The sequence below is a fragment of the Chaetodon trifascialis genome, chromosome 12 (assembly GCF_039877785.1).
Source record: "Chaetodon trifascialis isolate fChaTrf1 chromosome 12, fChaTrf1.hap1, whole genome shotgun sequence".
Lineage (NCBI taxonomy): Eukaryota > Metazoa > Chordata > Actinopteri > Chaetodontiformes > Chaetodontidae > Chaetodon > Chaetodon trifascialis.
The window spans coordinates 11,926,733-11,942,544 of record NC_092067.1 but is presented as its reverse complement, the minus strand read 5'-3'; the positions used below and the strand labels follow the sequence as shown (position 1 = coordinate 11,942,544).

General features: G+C 43.8%; 1 protein-coding gene across 1 annotated transcript in view; it reads right to left on the bottom strand.

Annotated features, from left to right (window-relative positions):
• LOC139340194 (NALCN channel auxiliary factor 1) overlaps window positions 1-11,773 on the bottom strand; it is a 79,463-nt gene extending 67,690 nt beyond the window's left edge. The window contains exon 1 of the mRNA XM_070975898.1: window positions 10,381-11,773. Coding sequence (XP_070831999.1) covers window positions 10,381-11,112 — 732 coding nt within the window. The 5' untranslated portion in view covers window positions 11,113-11,773. The remainder of the gene's footprint in view (window positions 1-10,380) is intronic.
• Between the last annotated feature and the right edge of the window lie 4,039 nt (window positions 11,774-15,812).

Below are 15,812 nucleotides of genomic sequence, written 5' to 3'. Positions count from 1 at the left end.
CCTGAATTTATGGTGGAATAAAACAAGCAATTTCACAATTTAAAAATGTCACCCTGGGCTCATGGATAATTATAATGGGCATTTTTCATTATTTTCTGACATATTAGCAACAAAATAATTGGTGAATAATGAATAATTAGAATTGTTAGTTGCAACTTCTAAAATGATGGAAAAATAGGTTTTAGCAAAAATTAAACTGAACAAAAATGGTAATATATATAAAGATATCACTCTTTTGTATGCATGGAAGCCTAAATATGAAGCTAGCACCATCAGCCGGGTAGCTTAGCTCTTCTCTCTCCGAAGGTAACAAAATCCACCTACCAACACCCCTAAATTTTAAAAACCACAACTGTTTCCCCCTGCTTTCAGTCTGTTTGCAATGCTAAGCTAAGCTAACAGTCATCAGGATGTAGCGTCACATTTATTGGATATAAATGAGAGTGGTATCAAAGTCTCTGCAACAAAGCAACAAGTGAATTTCCCAAAATGTCAAGCTATTCCTTTAAAGCTCTTGCCACTCTTCATACTAAATTCAAGACAAAAAACGATGGGAACGACTACAACTTCCCACTATGCCGTGCACTCATGCATGCAAACAAATACACACACACGCTCGCCCATTGACAGAAACACTAGGCTGATTAAAATGGAAAGGATTAGGACCAGGTGCTCAAATGAATTGTTTGTATGAAACCCAGAGAAAATACAGTATGTCAGGGGATCTGACACGAGTCCATCATGCTGCATAAATCACTGGGTATTTCCTCTAATCTAACCATTCATTTGTCACTCTCTCATCCTCTCCACCCCACTTTTATTTGCTTCCATCACCTGATTGCCGTCAGCCTCTCTCCCATCCATGAGTGTGGTGTTGTTGGTTATGCTACAGCATGCCGTGTATGAAGAGTATGTGAGTTTCTAGACTGCATGTGTGTGTGTCTGTCTTCCCTCACTGTTCTGCTCTGCTCTCTCTGAATCAGGACATGCTGTGAGTGGCTGATGATGATGATGACTCAGTAATGTGAGAATGTCACCAGAGTCTGGGAACTGTGACTGGTTTCTGTCTCTCTGCCAGTGATGCTCAGACTGTAGCTTTTCAATACACTTCACTCAGTTTCTTTTTGTTCTTGGAGTTTTTGTGGCCATCTCAGGTGTCTTTTGAGCAGGTAAAATCCAGATGCAATTTAATAATCGATGCGTTAATCAATGCGTCTGCATTAGCCAGATTCCAAATCTGATCTGTTTTTCCGGGCTACGTGCTGAATCAGGGTCTGCTCAACTTTTACACACCTGAAGCTGCTTAGCTGAAAACACCTGTAGCAGAACAATTTGTGCAACAACTCGTGGGAGGTAACTATCCATAAAATAGCACAAACACGTGGATGAACGTGAATAACTTGGATGCACTAGCATGACTGAAGCTTTGCTCGTCATTACAGGCTCCCGCTCACACCATTTTCCTCCCTGATAACAGATCAATGCGCTGCCGCCCGCACAGATCATTCAGTGGTTACACTGATCAGGGATCAGACAAACACCACGGCAGCACGTTATGTCTTCTCTGTGACCTCATGTGTTGGAATCGCTGTCCTGCTTTCTTCCTGTTGCTTTTATTGTGACAGGAACAATGGCGGCTAATTTCAGTGTAGTTTCAGTGTCACTCCAGCAGCCGTTATCACAGGGGATAGGCACTGAGAGCAGCTACTTCCACAGGATGCATACTGATGTGGTTACATTTGGGAGGACAAATGATTATGTTTGCATCTAGGAGAGATGGATGCATTGATATCTTTTCAGTATCTGGCTAGAAGGCTTCTCATTTCAATCTGTTTGCAATGCTTTTTGCTTTTTTGGCTGAAATTAAAAAACAATGAGTCTCAACCATCACTTGCTACCTCCACCCATGAAATTATTATCTTATAGGGCTAACTTCAAGAGGGTTTAAGTTAGGGTTGAGATGATTGAGGTAAAACATCACTAGAAAAGAAGCACTGACTCAATAGTCAAGCTGAGGGGAATAAAAACGGTGTGCTATTAGTGCATGCAAGCAGGGAGTGGATGGAGGTCTGATGTAATAGACTTGTTTAAGATGAATCCCTTCTCGCCTGGTGGCTGCAGCCGGGGGAGGTGACAAAAAGCTACAGTCAACTTGGACAGTTTCCATCAGCATCAGCATCAACAGTGTATACAGGAAGTCACAGTCACATTTTTCAGATCCTGATTGGAAAAAAAAAATTACCAACCTGATCTATTCAACTTTTGTTTAATTACCAGTGATGCTCATGTTCTGTGTGATAGACCACTTCAAATGAGAACTCACAGATTTAGCACGGCACCAGAGAGCTAGTCTTTTTTTATTCCAGCTGCTAACGTAGCGTCGTGCCACAAGCAGAAAGAAGGAGCGGTCTACAGAGGTTTGATGAGCTCACATCTTTTTAGCTCCACACCCCAACTTTCTTTTTTTTTCTTTTTTTTTTCATTTTGCAGACTTGCAGTCTTCAAGTGACATCACTTAAGGTGATTTATCAGATTTCGCACAGCTCCCTCCGGAGCCACAAGACGCTTTATGCTTTTTCTTCACACATGCAGCAGTACTCGCTGAGACCTGTAAACACACTTTGATGTGTAAAATTCCCTTTAAAATTGCATTTTTCATTGTGATAATCGTGACAGTTTTATTATTTAACCCTCATTCATTCAACTGTTTCACAGAGAGGTGTCATCTAGAGACCCCATTCACCTCAAATTCATTCATAATTCAGACGCCTTTACCTCTAGGAGAGAGTGTAAATGAAATGTGACGTGCTGTTCCATTCCATTTCTCATCCAATATGAACACCATTAAACAGCTTACAGACATTACTCTAAAATCCATGTCTAAATAGCACATACTTGCACTCTGCTTTATAAATGGCTTCCAAAGAGCTGCTTCAATGAAGTTCTGATTAAATGGATTCCATTTTTATCAATGATTCACTCCATTGACTGGCAATTTTCTATCCCTTTCAAATAAACAATTCAGTCTACAGCTTAATGTCATGCTTAGGCACAAAAACTGAATTAACATGTGCACCTTAACACAAAGGGGACCAGAAATGTGAAACAGCGCCGGGCTGTCATGGTAGTATTTGTGTACCTCAGATGATTTGTGTTCTAAAATCATTCTCCTCGTATTACTGCTGTTTCGTCATTCAATTGTCGCCTTCCCTTTGTTTGCCACCAAATGACTCTGCATAAAACTGAGGTGGCAGAAAAATCCTCGACACAAGTGAAAAATCTGCTGCTCAGAAGCATCATGGTTTTCATTCTTAAGTCATGAAGATGCAGACTATGTCATACAGACATGGGCTGCTGAACGCTTGTCATTGGCTAATAAACTAATAAATGTCTAATGTTGACCGATTTTATGTCTCCTGTGAATAGTTATCAGTTATCAATAGCAGCCATATCTGCTCTCTCTAGCCCCTTCTCTCTCTTCATTTTGTCACAGAAAATCAAACCTAACACATCACCCACTCATCAAATCATTCAACTAAGCGTACCAGTGAGACAGAGGAGAGATGAGCCAGATAGCAAGTGTGCATTTGTAAAAGTCATAATGCATTTATGTCATACATCTGATTGAATTGGATGCATTAAAAGGACTCATTGCAACTTTTATCTCATTATCAGTGCAGCTGAGCCATGGCCGACAGTGACCGGCTGGATACATGCAGCTTGTTCTTGCATGCAGTCTCACACACACGTGTGTTTGAGGTTTTCAGCTGAGATAAACGGTACCCACGCACCAGGCAAACAGGACAGTACTCCTCCATATTTCAAGTGAATGAGGGAAAGGACTTTTTTTCAGAGTGGTGGCCTGCAGGAAGAAGGGAGGGAAATAATATGGAGAGAGGGTGTGGATGTGTTGATTGGAGCCGAGGCCCAAGGCGGCTAAGGAGGCAGCTGAACGGTCTCATTGTGCTGCGTAGACGGGGAACAGAGGACGGCGAGGAGGCGTTTCCATGGGAGTGCTGCTGTGTTCTTCTCGAACAGACGCATTCCCTTATCTCCTGCCTGGGGAGAGACAAACACTGGCAGCTCATATGAAGGGGAGTTTCCCTGGATCTATTTGAGCTGTGTAGAGAGGCAACAGAGCCCTAATTGAATTTGACTGAGAGAGAGGAAAGTGCAGGACTTGTAGCCGAGCCATGCTGCCTGTGTTGATAGCAGAGCAATCTGTACATTATGTGCTGTGTCGAAGCCTGCTTTCATTTCATTTACATAAAAAAGCTGCCAGTTTCAGCAAATGTGTAGTTTAGCATAACATCCATTTGTATTAGAGCAAAATGTGTTGAATTATGCTGAGTCAGTATGTTTTATTATGCTGTTACTTCTTCTGAATGTCGTGTTGTCCCAAACTTATAATACAGATAAAAATACTGTATGTATTTTCACAACTTTGTCAGTTTGAGCCAAAATATCAGGGTCCTGGGTAATGTGGCAGACATAATTTAGATTTATTTGATATTTCTATATAATTTTAGCCATGCTAGCAGTGGAGCATTAGCAACGGCAACATCAGCCTGCTGACTGGTCACTTATCTCTATAAATATAAGGAAGATTGCAATGAAATTTAGTCCAGATATTTATAGTGCACATATATTTTATCCTTTTGACTCAGCAGATTCTCTCACTTTATATCTAATGCCACCAGCAGGTTGACAGTTTCGGTTCAGAGAGTGGAATATTTCCACATTTTTAGATGACGTGACAAAATCACTCTCACCACTCATTTCTTTAGTTGCTGCTCTGCAGCGTACAATCGTAGCACACAGTCTCAAATTTTAAGCCAGCATGGTGTAACTGGATAAAATCCATCTGCTGAGGAGCAACACCTAATATGATTGAGATAACTCCTAAAAGAACTTTGTGAGGAGGGTTTTTGTTTTGTTTTTTTTCTCACTGCTGTTTCCATGGTCAAGAACGAACTCTCAGTCTCTCAGATAACTCAGATACGAATTCATATCCCCTTCAGGATGAATTATAGTCTCTTTTGTGATCCGTTCATTGTTCTTCTTCCTAATAGAATCATCAGGACTAAATTTCATTTTGTCCAATGGTTAATGGCCGAACACCTGCACATCTGATGGCATTCCCCTCAGCCTCAGCTGAACTCAGAGTTCAGTGTCATTAGCCAATGCTAGCATGCAAACACACCAAACAAAGCTGCTGACCATGGTAAATATACTTAAACATAGCATTGTCATTGTTAGCCTGTTAGCATGCTGGCATTTGAATTTAGCTTGTACCTCACTGAGCCGCCAGCGAGACGGTAAACTCTTGTTTCTATTTACTACATGTCCATCCTGATTCTCCCTACATCTCTGCTCTGCTTGTTGTGGTGCTATAATGCTAAGCAGAGACATTTTTGTAACTCTGCATGGTTTAATAGAAAATGCAATCAGCCTATCCTCACTGCACAGTTAAAACACAAACCTAAACAGCTAAATGAAATATGTGTTCAACTGAACAGTCAGTAGAAATAGAGAGTGATAAAGGAGAAAGGTGATTGAATAAGCAGAGGGGCCAGAGAGGCTGTGTGAAGGAGCACACAGTGGGATCTGTGTGGACAGGCCTGTAATTGAAGGGAAGGAAAAGGCCTTAACCTAGATCAGTATCTATCACTCCAGCAGGAAAAGAGAGCTCAACACCCACATACAGTCTTTCCAGAAAGGGAGAGGGAGAGATAAACCAAGGCCCCTGGTGGGAAGTAAGTCTATAAGGAGGAGGGAGAGAGCGGTGGTGATGATGTGGAGACAAATACTGGACACATGTGTATGTGTGATGTTGGTTCCTCAGAGCTCTGACACAGATGGGAGGAAGACAAAGAGAGAGGATGTGAAAGAAAGCGAGAGACAATGACAGATAGAGGGAGCGAGCAGATCAACATGTTGAGATACAGCCCTGGAGACACAGCCACCAGAGAAGCAGGGAATTATGGGAGTGCAAATTAAATTACACCGGAAGGGACAGTCAGGTCTGGACCTGCAGGAAATACTGCACATGGGGCTCTTTGTGTGTGTATGGGTGTGTGTGTTTGTGTGTGCGCGCGCAATATAACATAGCACATACTGAGATCAGAAGGTGTAAAGAGCGCAAGCACGAAAGAAGAAAGAAAGAAAAGAACAGGAAGCAAAACGGAGCGACTCGGTGGAGTAATCTGCAAACATTTTTGCCAAGCACACATAAAATAATCACACTGACACAGAAAATCAGCTTTTCCACATCCCTCCTCTATTATTTTTCATTTGATACATTTTATTTGTATTTTTATGTGTATACGGTGTACTGTACAGGCCACGCTGCTCCAAAACTTCTGATTTTCCACCTAATTGTGTTGTTTATCAATGCAGCTGATGGTTGTAGCAGAAAAATCCTGGTTTGTAACTTCCTTTGATGCATATATATGTGTACAGCTAATCTGCTGTTAGCAAAGGAGGTGGTTTTATAGTTTTAAAAAATGGATCACAAAAACTTTCTTTTAAAAAGGCTGAGTAATTTGAAGTTTAACATTACTCAAACAGCAGTAAATACATGTAATGCATTTGTTGGGGACTATTTTCAGCTGTGGATTAAGAAACATTTGGAGATCTAATGAGTAATTATGGCAGCAGGACAGGGTATGTGGATGTGGATGGACTCCTGACAAACTACAGTGCACATTTTCATGGAAATTAAAAAACATGCCACCCAGTGCAACACTGTGGCTCAATAGTTTTTTGAGGTTAGCTGTATCAGGCTTTAGCTGCACAGGTAACATCCATCCATCCATCCATTATCTATACCGCCTATCCCTTTCGGGGTTGCGGGGGGCTGGAGCCTATCCCAGCTACAATGGGCGAGAGGCGGGGTACACCCTGAACCGGTCGCCAGCCGATTGCAGGGCCACATGCAAAGACAAACAAACATTCACACTCACACTCACACCTACGGACAATTTTAGAGTCATCAATTAACCTAATGAGCATGTTTTTGGTCTGTGGGAGGAAGCCGGAGTGCCCGGAGAGAACCCACGCATGCATGGGAAGAACATGCAAACTTCACACAGAAAGGCCCCACCTGACCCGGGGATCGAACCGGCAACCTTCTTGCTGTGAGGCACCCGCACTACCTGCTGCGCCACCGTGCAGCCCACAGGTAACATTTGCTAGCAAAGTATTTTTGTTTTATATGTTTTCATATAATATATATTTCATATATTTTTGCTGACCATGACAAAGTATAAGAACAATCAACAGGCATGTCTTTTCAATGGCAGACAATTAGTTTTATAACCTTTATAACCAATTCATGTAGTCATAGTGAAAACAATCAGATGTATGCCAGCATCATACTGACAGTGGAAGGTAAGAAAGGCACTTTTGTTAAGTGACAATGCCAAGGCTCTCTCTGTATTTACTGTTTATTACACAAGATGGGGACCTAACCATTGAAGCACATCCTGCATCAACCTCGTCTGAGCTGCAGATGGACACTGTACCATACATACAGCTCATCAAGGGCAAACTAGCTACCGCAAATAATGTATTCTCAATTTAACAATTTGCATCACATCAGGGTGTTCCACAGCCTTTCAAATGTGTGCATCTACCAAGATAGAGGAACCATTTTAGTGATGAAGAATATTTAGTCGGTCTTCACAATCCTTTGGAATCCTATCACTTCCTCATTGAAAGGGAGCTCCAGTCGTTTAGTGAAGCGTGGTTGTGTTTTTATGTTAACTTAGCAAAATGTTGTGTTTCTGTTATTGTGTCTGCAATATTTGCTTCAGTTACAGCAGGGTGGCCTTGGTTCAGGAGGTAGAGCGTGTTGAGCACTAATCAGAATGTTGCTTGTCCCATCCCCAGCTCCTCCAGTCTGCTTGTCAAAGTGTCCTTGGGCAAGATACTGGGCCCCAAATTGCTGGGGCCCAGTATGTGTGTAAATGGGTGAATGTGGCATGTGGTGTGAAGTGCTTTGAATATATAAATGTAGTCCATTTACACCATCCAGATATCCAAATAGATGTGTATTGCTTGCAATGAATTTTCTTTGTATATCTCAGCTAACTGGCATACTCTAGTAACACATCATTCTCTGACAGTAAACAAGGCAAGACTCAGTGCGATACACCATCCTGATGAAATCTAACTGGTCTGAGTGATAATGAACCCACAGTTTACATCTGTCCAAGAAGATTAGTAAGCTAGTTATGCTTTAATATGTGTGCAGTATCTGTGTGTGCTGTTTATATGTGTTGATATTGCTGCCTCTTTCCTGTTTCCTTCTCCTTTCTTCTCACCTCACTTCTTATCTGTTCACCCATCCGCTAAACTTATACAACAGCGACAGCACACTTCTACAGTATACACAAACACCATGTGATGCTACAGTTTCAACTCATTTAAACCATTTGAAAGGGATGCTTGAGCAGCTGTTTCAAATGAGGATGAATTTCCAACAGCGGAGAGGTCTGAGGTGAGAGGAATAAAAGATAAGAGTGAACAGCAATAATTATTGTTTCCAGCTGTCTAATGTCTTTTTATTGTCAAGCAGAGTGATTCTTCAAGGAGTAGTGGTTTGTGATGCAGGCCTGGGGTGCTGTGCTTTCACAAAGGTCATATGAACGCTGAAGCAGATTAGCAATTCAGATTGGGCTAAAGGGGCTAAAAGGCTGCTGTAGCCCTGCCTGAGTCTGATTACATTAGCAAAGAGTAGGAGTGCAAAGGCACACAACTGATTAGATGGCATACGAAGGAAGCAGCTATAAGATTTTATAGGAAACCGATTCATGCACACATATATATGCATGCACACAGTCTCTGACAAACAGGCATAACAATAAGCTATGACTCACAATACACAAACATATAAACAGCACATGATTCCATTGTGAAGGTTTATCCTCAGTATATCCTCCCACTAACTATCCCTCCTCACACACACACACACACATGGATTATCAGCACTCACAGCCCAGCACTCTGACCATCTGACCATCTGCCCTCATACAACATCCATCTTGTAGAAATTAGTTTGGTTTGCAGGACCGTTATGAGGGAAGACTTCCTGCTTTTCAAGGTTCATTCCCTGACCCATGTTACGGCATTGTTGTGGTGATGAAGCAGCTCTCGTGGCTTTGGACACATTTGATAGCAACAGCTATTATATTTCCAAAAAAACCTTCAGGATGAGGAAACTGGTCCAGCATCAAACTTTTCAGTTTTCATGCTGAGTTCAAATAAAACTACCAGCAACTCTTGTTCCTGTTAATTAAATACCCCAACACTGGGCATCTTCATCCATCAGGTGGCTGTTTGGCTGAATTAAGCTAATCAGGTAGAGGTGAGAGAGGTGGAGAACATGTTAATCATGCTCTTTGTGCAAATAAAGTCAACTACTGTACATCGGTATGCATCAGTGCCAGACTTGTTAAAACATTGGATATAATTTCACAAAGCTAACGAAACAAGCACGTCCTTATGAAAGGCCTTTTGCAGCCTCCTTTCAGCACCATGGACAGCGAGCACAGGAGGCTACAGAGCTGAAGGAGAGACGGAGCCTCTGCAACAGTCCAGCGCACAACAAATGAAACAGATTGAAGTGTAATTCAACCAGTGCATCCCTGCCATGTCCCTATTTAGTTTCTATAAGTTTTCAGCATTCAACACAGCCGAGTGGCTTTTGATGCCTCCAGTAACACAAGACGAAGTGTGTTGAGTGTGTGTGCATGTCCGTGTGTGTACAGTTGGTGACGTAAACCTAGGCATGCAATGCTGTTGACATGCACAACATGTACTCCACCGCCTGAGATATGTGCCCTAAGACTGCCATGTTATTGGAACAACAAGCAAACTGGGGACAACACAAAGCCTGGATTAGAAATCACTCGTGTGCTATTAACGATATTGAAATGAGCACCACTCCACAGCCCTCTCTCCCCTCATCTCACAGAGCTGCGGTGCCGGCCTGGCCCTTACTCCAAATGTCAAACGTCACTTTCACAGTCACAGTTCACAAAGTAGTCCTTATTAGAAAGATTAGCTCAGAGCGGCAGAAAAAGACAAACAAAGAGAGGGAGAAGAGAATGATGAAGGACTGCAGGAGTCTGTTGACCTGTCCTCTAGCCCCCTCTGTTATCCTCATGTGGTGCAGCTGTGTGTTTGTGCACACCCTGACAGGTCAAATGATGCAGCAAAGGCACTGCTGGCCTACTGAGAGCCTGAACTCTAAAAAACAAATACCAATATACTGACAGATATGCCCAACGGTTGCCATGACGACTATGAACCCACCCCCTTAAATGTACTTGCGCGTGTGCGTGCGCGGGCGCGACCCGGCCTCGTTAGTCCTACCTTGCATTCCTCCATGCACGTCCTAACCGAGTATGCATCCGTCTCGTATTTCTGAACCAGCAGTTCAAACTCCCGGTAGTTCTTCTCCGCCTGCTGGTCAAGACTCTGATAAGCCCGGACACACTTTCTGCATCCCAGCAGATCCACCCCCATGGCCATATCCAGGGTGCAATTCAAATCGTCCGGACTCGTAAACCCGTAAAACAAATCCAAAAGTGAGTAGGAATTACAAAAAGAAAGGTACAAATCGCTCAGATTCACGTACGCCAACTGTGTCCCCTTTTCCCCTCCACCGGAGAGGCCCAGGCACACGGTCTCCGCGTCCGTGAAAGTAAAGCAGTCTTTGGACAGGCTGTCAGGGTGACAGGTGTCCATTCGCCACAGAGGTTTGGTAGAATTCCCTAGAAAAATAACATCTTGCTCTCTGGCGAGACGGCGGGGGTCAGGTGATGTTGGGATATGGTGTTGGTGGAGGGAGTTTGGGTACTCGCCCATGTCCGTAATTGCAAGCCCGTCGTCCGACCGCTTGTCTCGGGTTCGCGTCAGTTTCGCCTCGGCGCAGAACCACAAGTGATCAGAGAGCAGGACGGTGATGAACAGCAGAGAGGCCAGCGACAGTCGCCATCTCTGGGCCCGCTCCGACTCGGTAAATGGCTTCTCGTTCTCTCGGGGTGCAAACCAGAATTTTAAGCCTTCATCATGCTGCCGACGCATCCAAGCACCCCTGGTCATATTTTAGGAAAGTGCTGCCCTGGCCGACTCCACCGCGGGGGCTGCTCTGTCACAATACTCATTGACTTGGGGGGAGATGGACTCCGGTTGGTTCTCCTCTGTAACGGTGTGGTGCCGTGCCTCCGCCGGTCCAGGGCGCTCCTCTATCGCGCCCGCAACAATCGGTGCTATTCCGATCCAATTAGCGCGCCCGCACAGATTAAGCTTCGCGCTGCCGCATCCCGGTTCTCCATGGCTCTCCGGGGGGAAACGGCGTCCTCTTTGACCGCATGCCCCCGTCTCCTTACCGTCCCTCCCCGGGTTTGTTCTCTCGTCGGGAGCGCAGGGAGACCAGCTGTTGCGAGCCTCTCGGTACTGATGCTGCGCGTCTGCCGCCGTTCGGTTTGCAGATTCACTTAAAGGAGAGCAACGAGTCCTTTCGATGCACGCAGGCTGGTTTCTCTGTCCCGTACCTGGGCGGAAAGCCTAGAATAATTTCTCCCGTTGGCCATTGTCATCTTGGACCGCGGTTAAGTTGCCGCCATGTTCGTCTTGAAACACTTTTTCGGAGAGCCTGGTCTGTTTGCGTCATCTCCATCGTTGCGATAGCTCCATCGTTGCGCAGTGGCGGAGCAGCTTATTACCTATGTGCACACACACACACACACACACACACACACACACACACACACACACACACACACACAGGGAGGGAGAGAGAGAGAGGGAGCACAGACACACATAAAGGTGGCTTAAAGTGTTTTGACTGTCCACTCTGTTGTTCCTGAGTAATAGTCGCCAATTATTGTCCTGGTAAGAAACAAACACACTTTTGGCGACATCTTGCTTTTGGTGCAGGATAGACGCGATCTTCCATTCACAAGAACAACAATGCAGTTAAGACATCACGCTCACTGTTTCCATAGAGCCATTAAGATTCACTGATCCGGACCATTTCATACCGCCAACTGCAGATCCTCAAATTACAGAGCGTCCCCTTCTGCCCAGAGGAGACGGAAGTGAAATTAAGGTGTAGGAAATGAAGGTTTTGACAACACTGGGGCAAACTAGTCATGCTTGAGCCTCTGAACGGGTGGAAAGCAGCTGAACAAGCACAAGGTTTGCGCTTGCAGGTGTAACAATATGATGTACCTGTTTGCTGCAAATGGGTCCCATCTTATCAGCGGTGCTGTGTTTGGACAGTGAGTTTAAAACAAACACATGACTTACAGTATGGCTCTATAGGCAATGTCCCTGTGTGTGTGAGAGTGAGAGACAGAGAGACAGACGGACAGACAGAAAAGGGGAGGGAGTAATAGGTGGTAATTGCTCTTAGGGTGCTGAAAGTAAATTACAGTATTTATCCTGGTCTTTAAAGCTACTAATCATTGTCAGTGTGCATGGCTTGGAGTGCTACCACAGAGAGCGTTGCTTAATGTTAATGGGCTGCATATTGGGGATAAGACAAGAGATGATTACCTGATTAATTTATGCTTAAGGCAGTTTATTCTGCAATTTGTTGTTGAGCGGGAAAAGTGCTCATCTAAAGCCACTCCAATTACTTTTAGTGCGACCAGTGTCCCTCTGCCAAAAAAAAAAAAGATGCAACAACATATTGAATGGTGCAGGGAATTAAATGAAAATGTTATATACGGAGTTTTGAAGAGCAGCACTGAATTTCAGCACCTTGAATAGCTGTGTGCGTCGAAGCTGTAGTTTACCCTGTTTATTTTGTAAAGCTGTCCTCCAACACAACAAAAAGAGGTGTTTATTCCCTCTTGTTGTGTTGATGATGGCATTGCACCTTCCACAGAGTGCCCTCCAGAGTTGTTTAAGCAAAAATAAAAAAAAACAGAAAGTCAGTAATGTAGGGCCATTTCTGTTATGTTGTCCTGCCTGGAGGGAACAAGTCTTGTCAGTTACATTATTTGCTGATTTATCACCAAATGTCAGCGGGTGCTCACACGAGGAGATTCAGTTTTCTTGATGTTTTTGAACCCCTCGGTCTGTGACAGAAAGTTCACCATGCAGGGCCTGAATGTTGGTAGGAGCATTAACTGGATTTGAAACCGCGGATGGTGTTATGGCAAACATCTGTTGTGTCAGTGCTAGGGGGTGCTTGAATGCTCATCATTCATCACTCATTGCTCTCACATATTATGTCACCGCAGGATGCTGTGATCATGTCTCATGGGGATAGATGTCCTACTTCTGCTGGAATTGTCTAGTCTGCCTTTAACTGTAGTTGCTCAATTTCATGCTCTGTCTTTGACCCTAACTGTGCTTTTATGCATGTGTGTGCCTGCCCATCTCTCCTTCAGCTGTGTATATAGGGACCTGGTCAGGAGTCTCTTAATACCATTTTCAGCTCTGAAATTTCATTGGTTCGAACTGAACGCCTGACTTATGTCAGCTCCTGAGAAGTAGCCAATCAGGAACATACGGAGTGTGTGCCTGGCACAGCAGAGAGTTGTCAGTTTCACACCATCCCAACACTTTTCTACCTGTGTGTTAGTGTGTGTGTGTGTGTGTGTGTGTGTGTGTGTGTGTGTGTGTGTGTGTGTGTGTGTGTGTGTGTGTGTGTGTGTAAAGGAGACAGGAGTAATGTGAGGGCAAGAGTGAGACAGAGTAGAGAGAGAGAGAGAGAGAGAGAGAGAGTACAGTATATCTGTGAGATGAATGCAGATTGCTGGCCCTTAAATCTGGAGCCATCACAGTAACAGTGAGGGCTGGCAGACATGACTCATCCACTACCCATGCAGGGGAACATGTGTGTGTGTGTGTGTGTGTGTGTGTGTGTGTGTGTGTGTGTGTGTGTGTGTGTGTGTGTGTGTGTGTGTGTGTGTGTGTCCTCTCTGTACATACGTGTGCAGAATTGATTGTATTATCTCATTGTACTGATACTGGAGCTCTTGCTTCATCATAGGTAATTTGCTCACTTGGGGGAAATAAATCAAAAGCAAATAATAAGTGCATCATTCATTATCAAAACCCCTTTAATATCTATTTTTACATCATTGTCCTGCCTGGCTTGTCAATGGCACTTGGAAGTACACTTGTGTCATTCAGATTAAACTCCACTAGCTATTTATAAATGTCTGTTTAATATTGTTTTCTAAGCGAATCCAAAATAACCTTGTGGAGGGTTTGCTGCCTTTTTGATATTCTGATTGAAGCCTTTTTAGTCACTCTGATTCTGATTCAACTGGAACTCTAAAGAGGAACCACTCTCTATTCTTTCTTTTGACTCATACAAGCCTTAACTGGTGCTGACAGCGTCTGCTCTTTAAACCAATATTTCATGAGAAACTTAGGTTTTTTGTCAAGACGTTTTTGCACCCTGATGTTCACTATCTCATCATCATCATCATCATCATCATCATCATCTGAGACGTGGCTGCTCGACCGGACCAACAATCAGACGATTAGGAGAATGGGGTGAAAGAAAGGAGACAGGTGACATCATCCAAATGTGCCATTTGCCAATCTTATGTCAAATCTATGGCTCACCTTCTCTGCACTGTGTCAGCCTGGAGATTGATCTCTTTAAATGAATTTCTCACCATGTCTCTGTTCATCTCATGTTCTCTCTTTACAGCTGGCTTTAAATGCATGCTCTTCATTCTCTTTCTCTCCTCTTCTATGTTCACTGCCACCGTCTCTCTCCATCTTTCCTCTCCCACTCAGCTGACCCAATACAACTCTTCTGATATGACTCTTCCTTAAGCTCTCGCTCACCATCACCCGGTCTTCCTCCGTCTCTCAGTCTCGCCCTCCTTCTGTGCTTTCATCCGTCTGACGTCAGAGACGAGAAGGAGACAGACTCAGCTTCTCTGATTGGTCAGGGAAGACAACACCCTCAGCCGTGGCTTTGCGTCTTGAGTGGCTGTGTGATATAAGGTTGGTGTATTATGCCACTTAAGAGTATGGCGCATGCAAAGACACAGGTGTGCACACATGCCTGTGTTTGCGTCAGTCTTATGTGTGGTTATTCTGCTTCTCTGAGTGGGTGCCATTGTGTTAATATAATTATTATTTGAAGGTGACGGTCCATTCCTCACCTCAGGAGTGGTAGTTGATAAAAACATATTAATTTAACGTTGGCCAGTTTCCAATCTAATAGTCTTCATCAGCGGATTGACTTTCCTCAGTCGTCATCACGGAGAACAAGTGTGGAACTTAGGTCATGTGATAACAGGTACTAATTCATGTCAAATTAATCTAGTAGTTATTGTGTATTAAAAGGCCATTCTTTTACAGCTAACGTCGAGCCAGGTGTAATCTATTTAGAACTGTTGACAGTCTTCCATAGAATGGTGGAGTCAGATATTTTCTGAAGTATTTGTCTGGCTTTTGCTGTTACATTTGAACAGTGCACCTCACAACTACAATATACATTTTGACATTTTGAACCATTGAAAAAGACCCATGTAAAAAAAAAAAAGCAGTGATGTAATATATTTATGATTTGACATGAATTGGATAAAACATGTACACTCACCGCGATGGTCCTTGTGTATATGTGAGGGGTGATTGGTGAAACAAATTAACATTGTTCAAGCTGTTCAATTGGTCACTGGAATCAAGGGGGATTAGGCCGATGATGGAGATAGCGTCACGCAGTTCAACTCCCCACCCAGCACCACCTCTGCGCCGCCGCGGGGTTTTACTCATCTGATCGATTGACTCTCTGCATTTCCATTCCAGGAATCCCTCAGCAG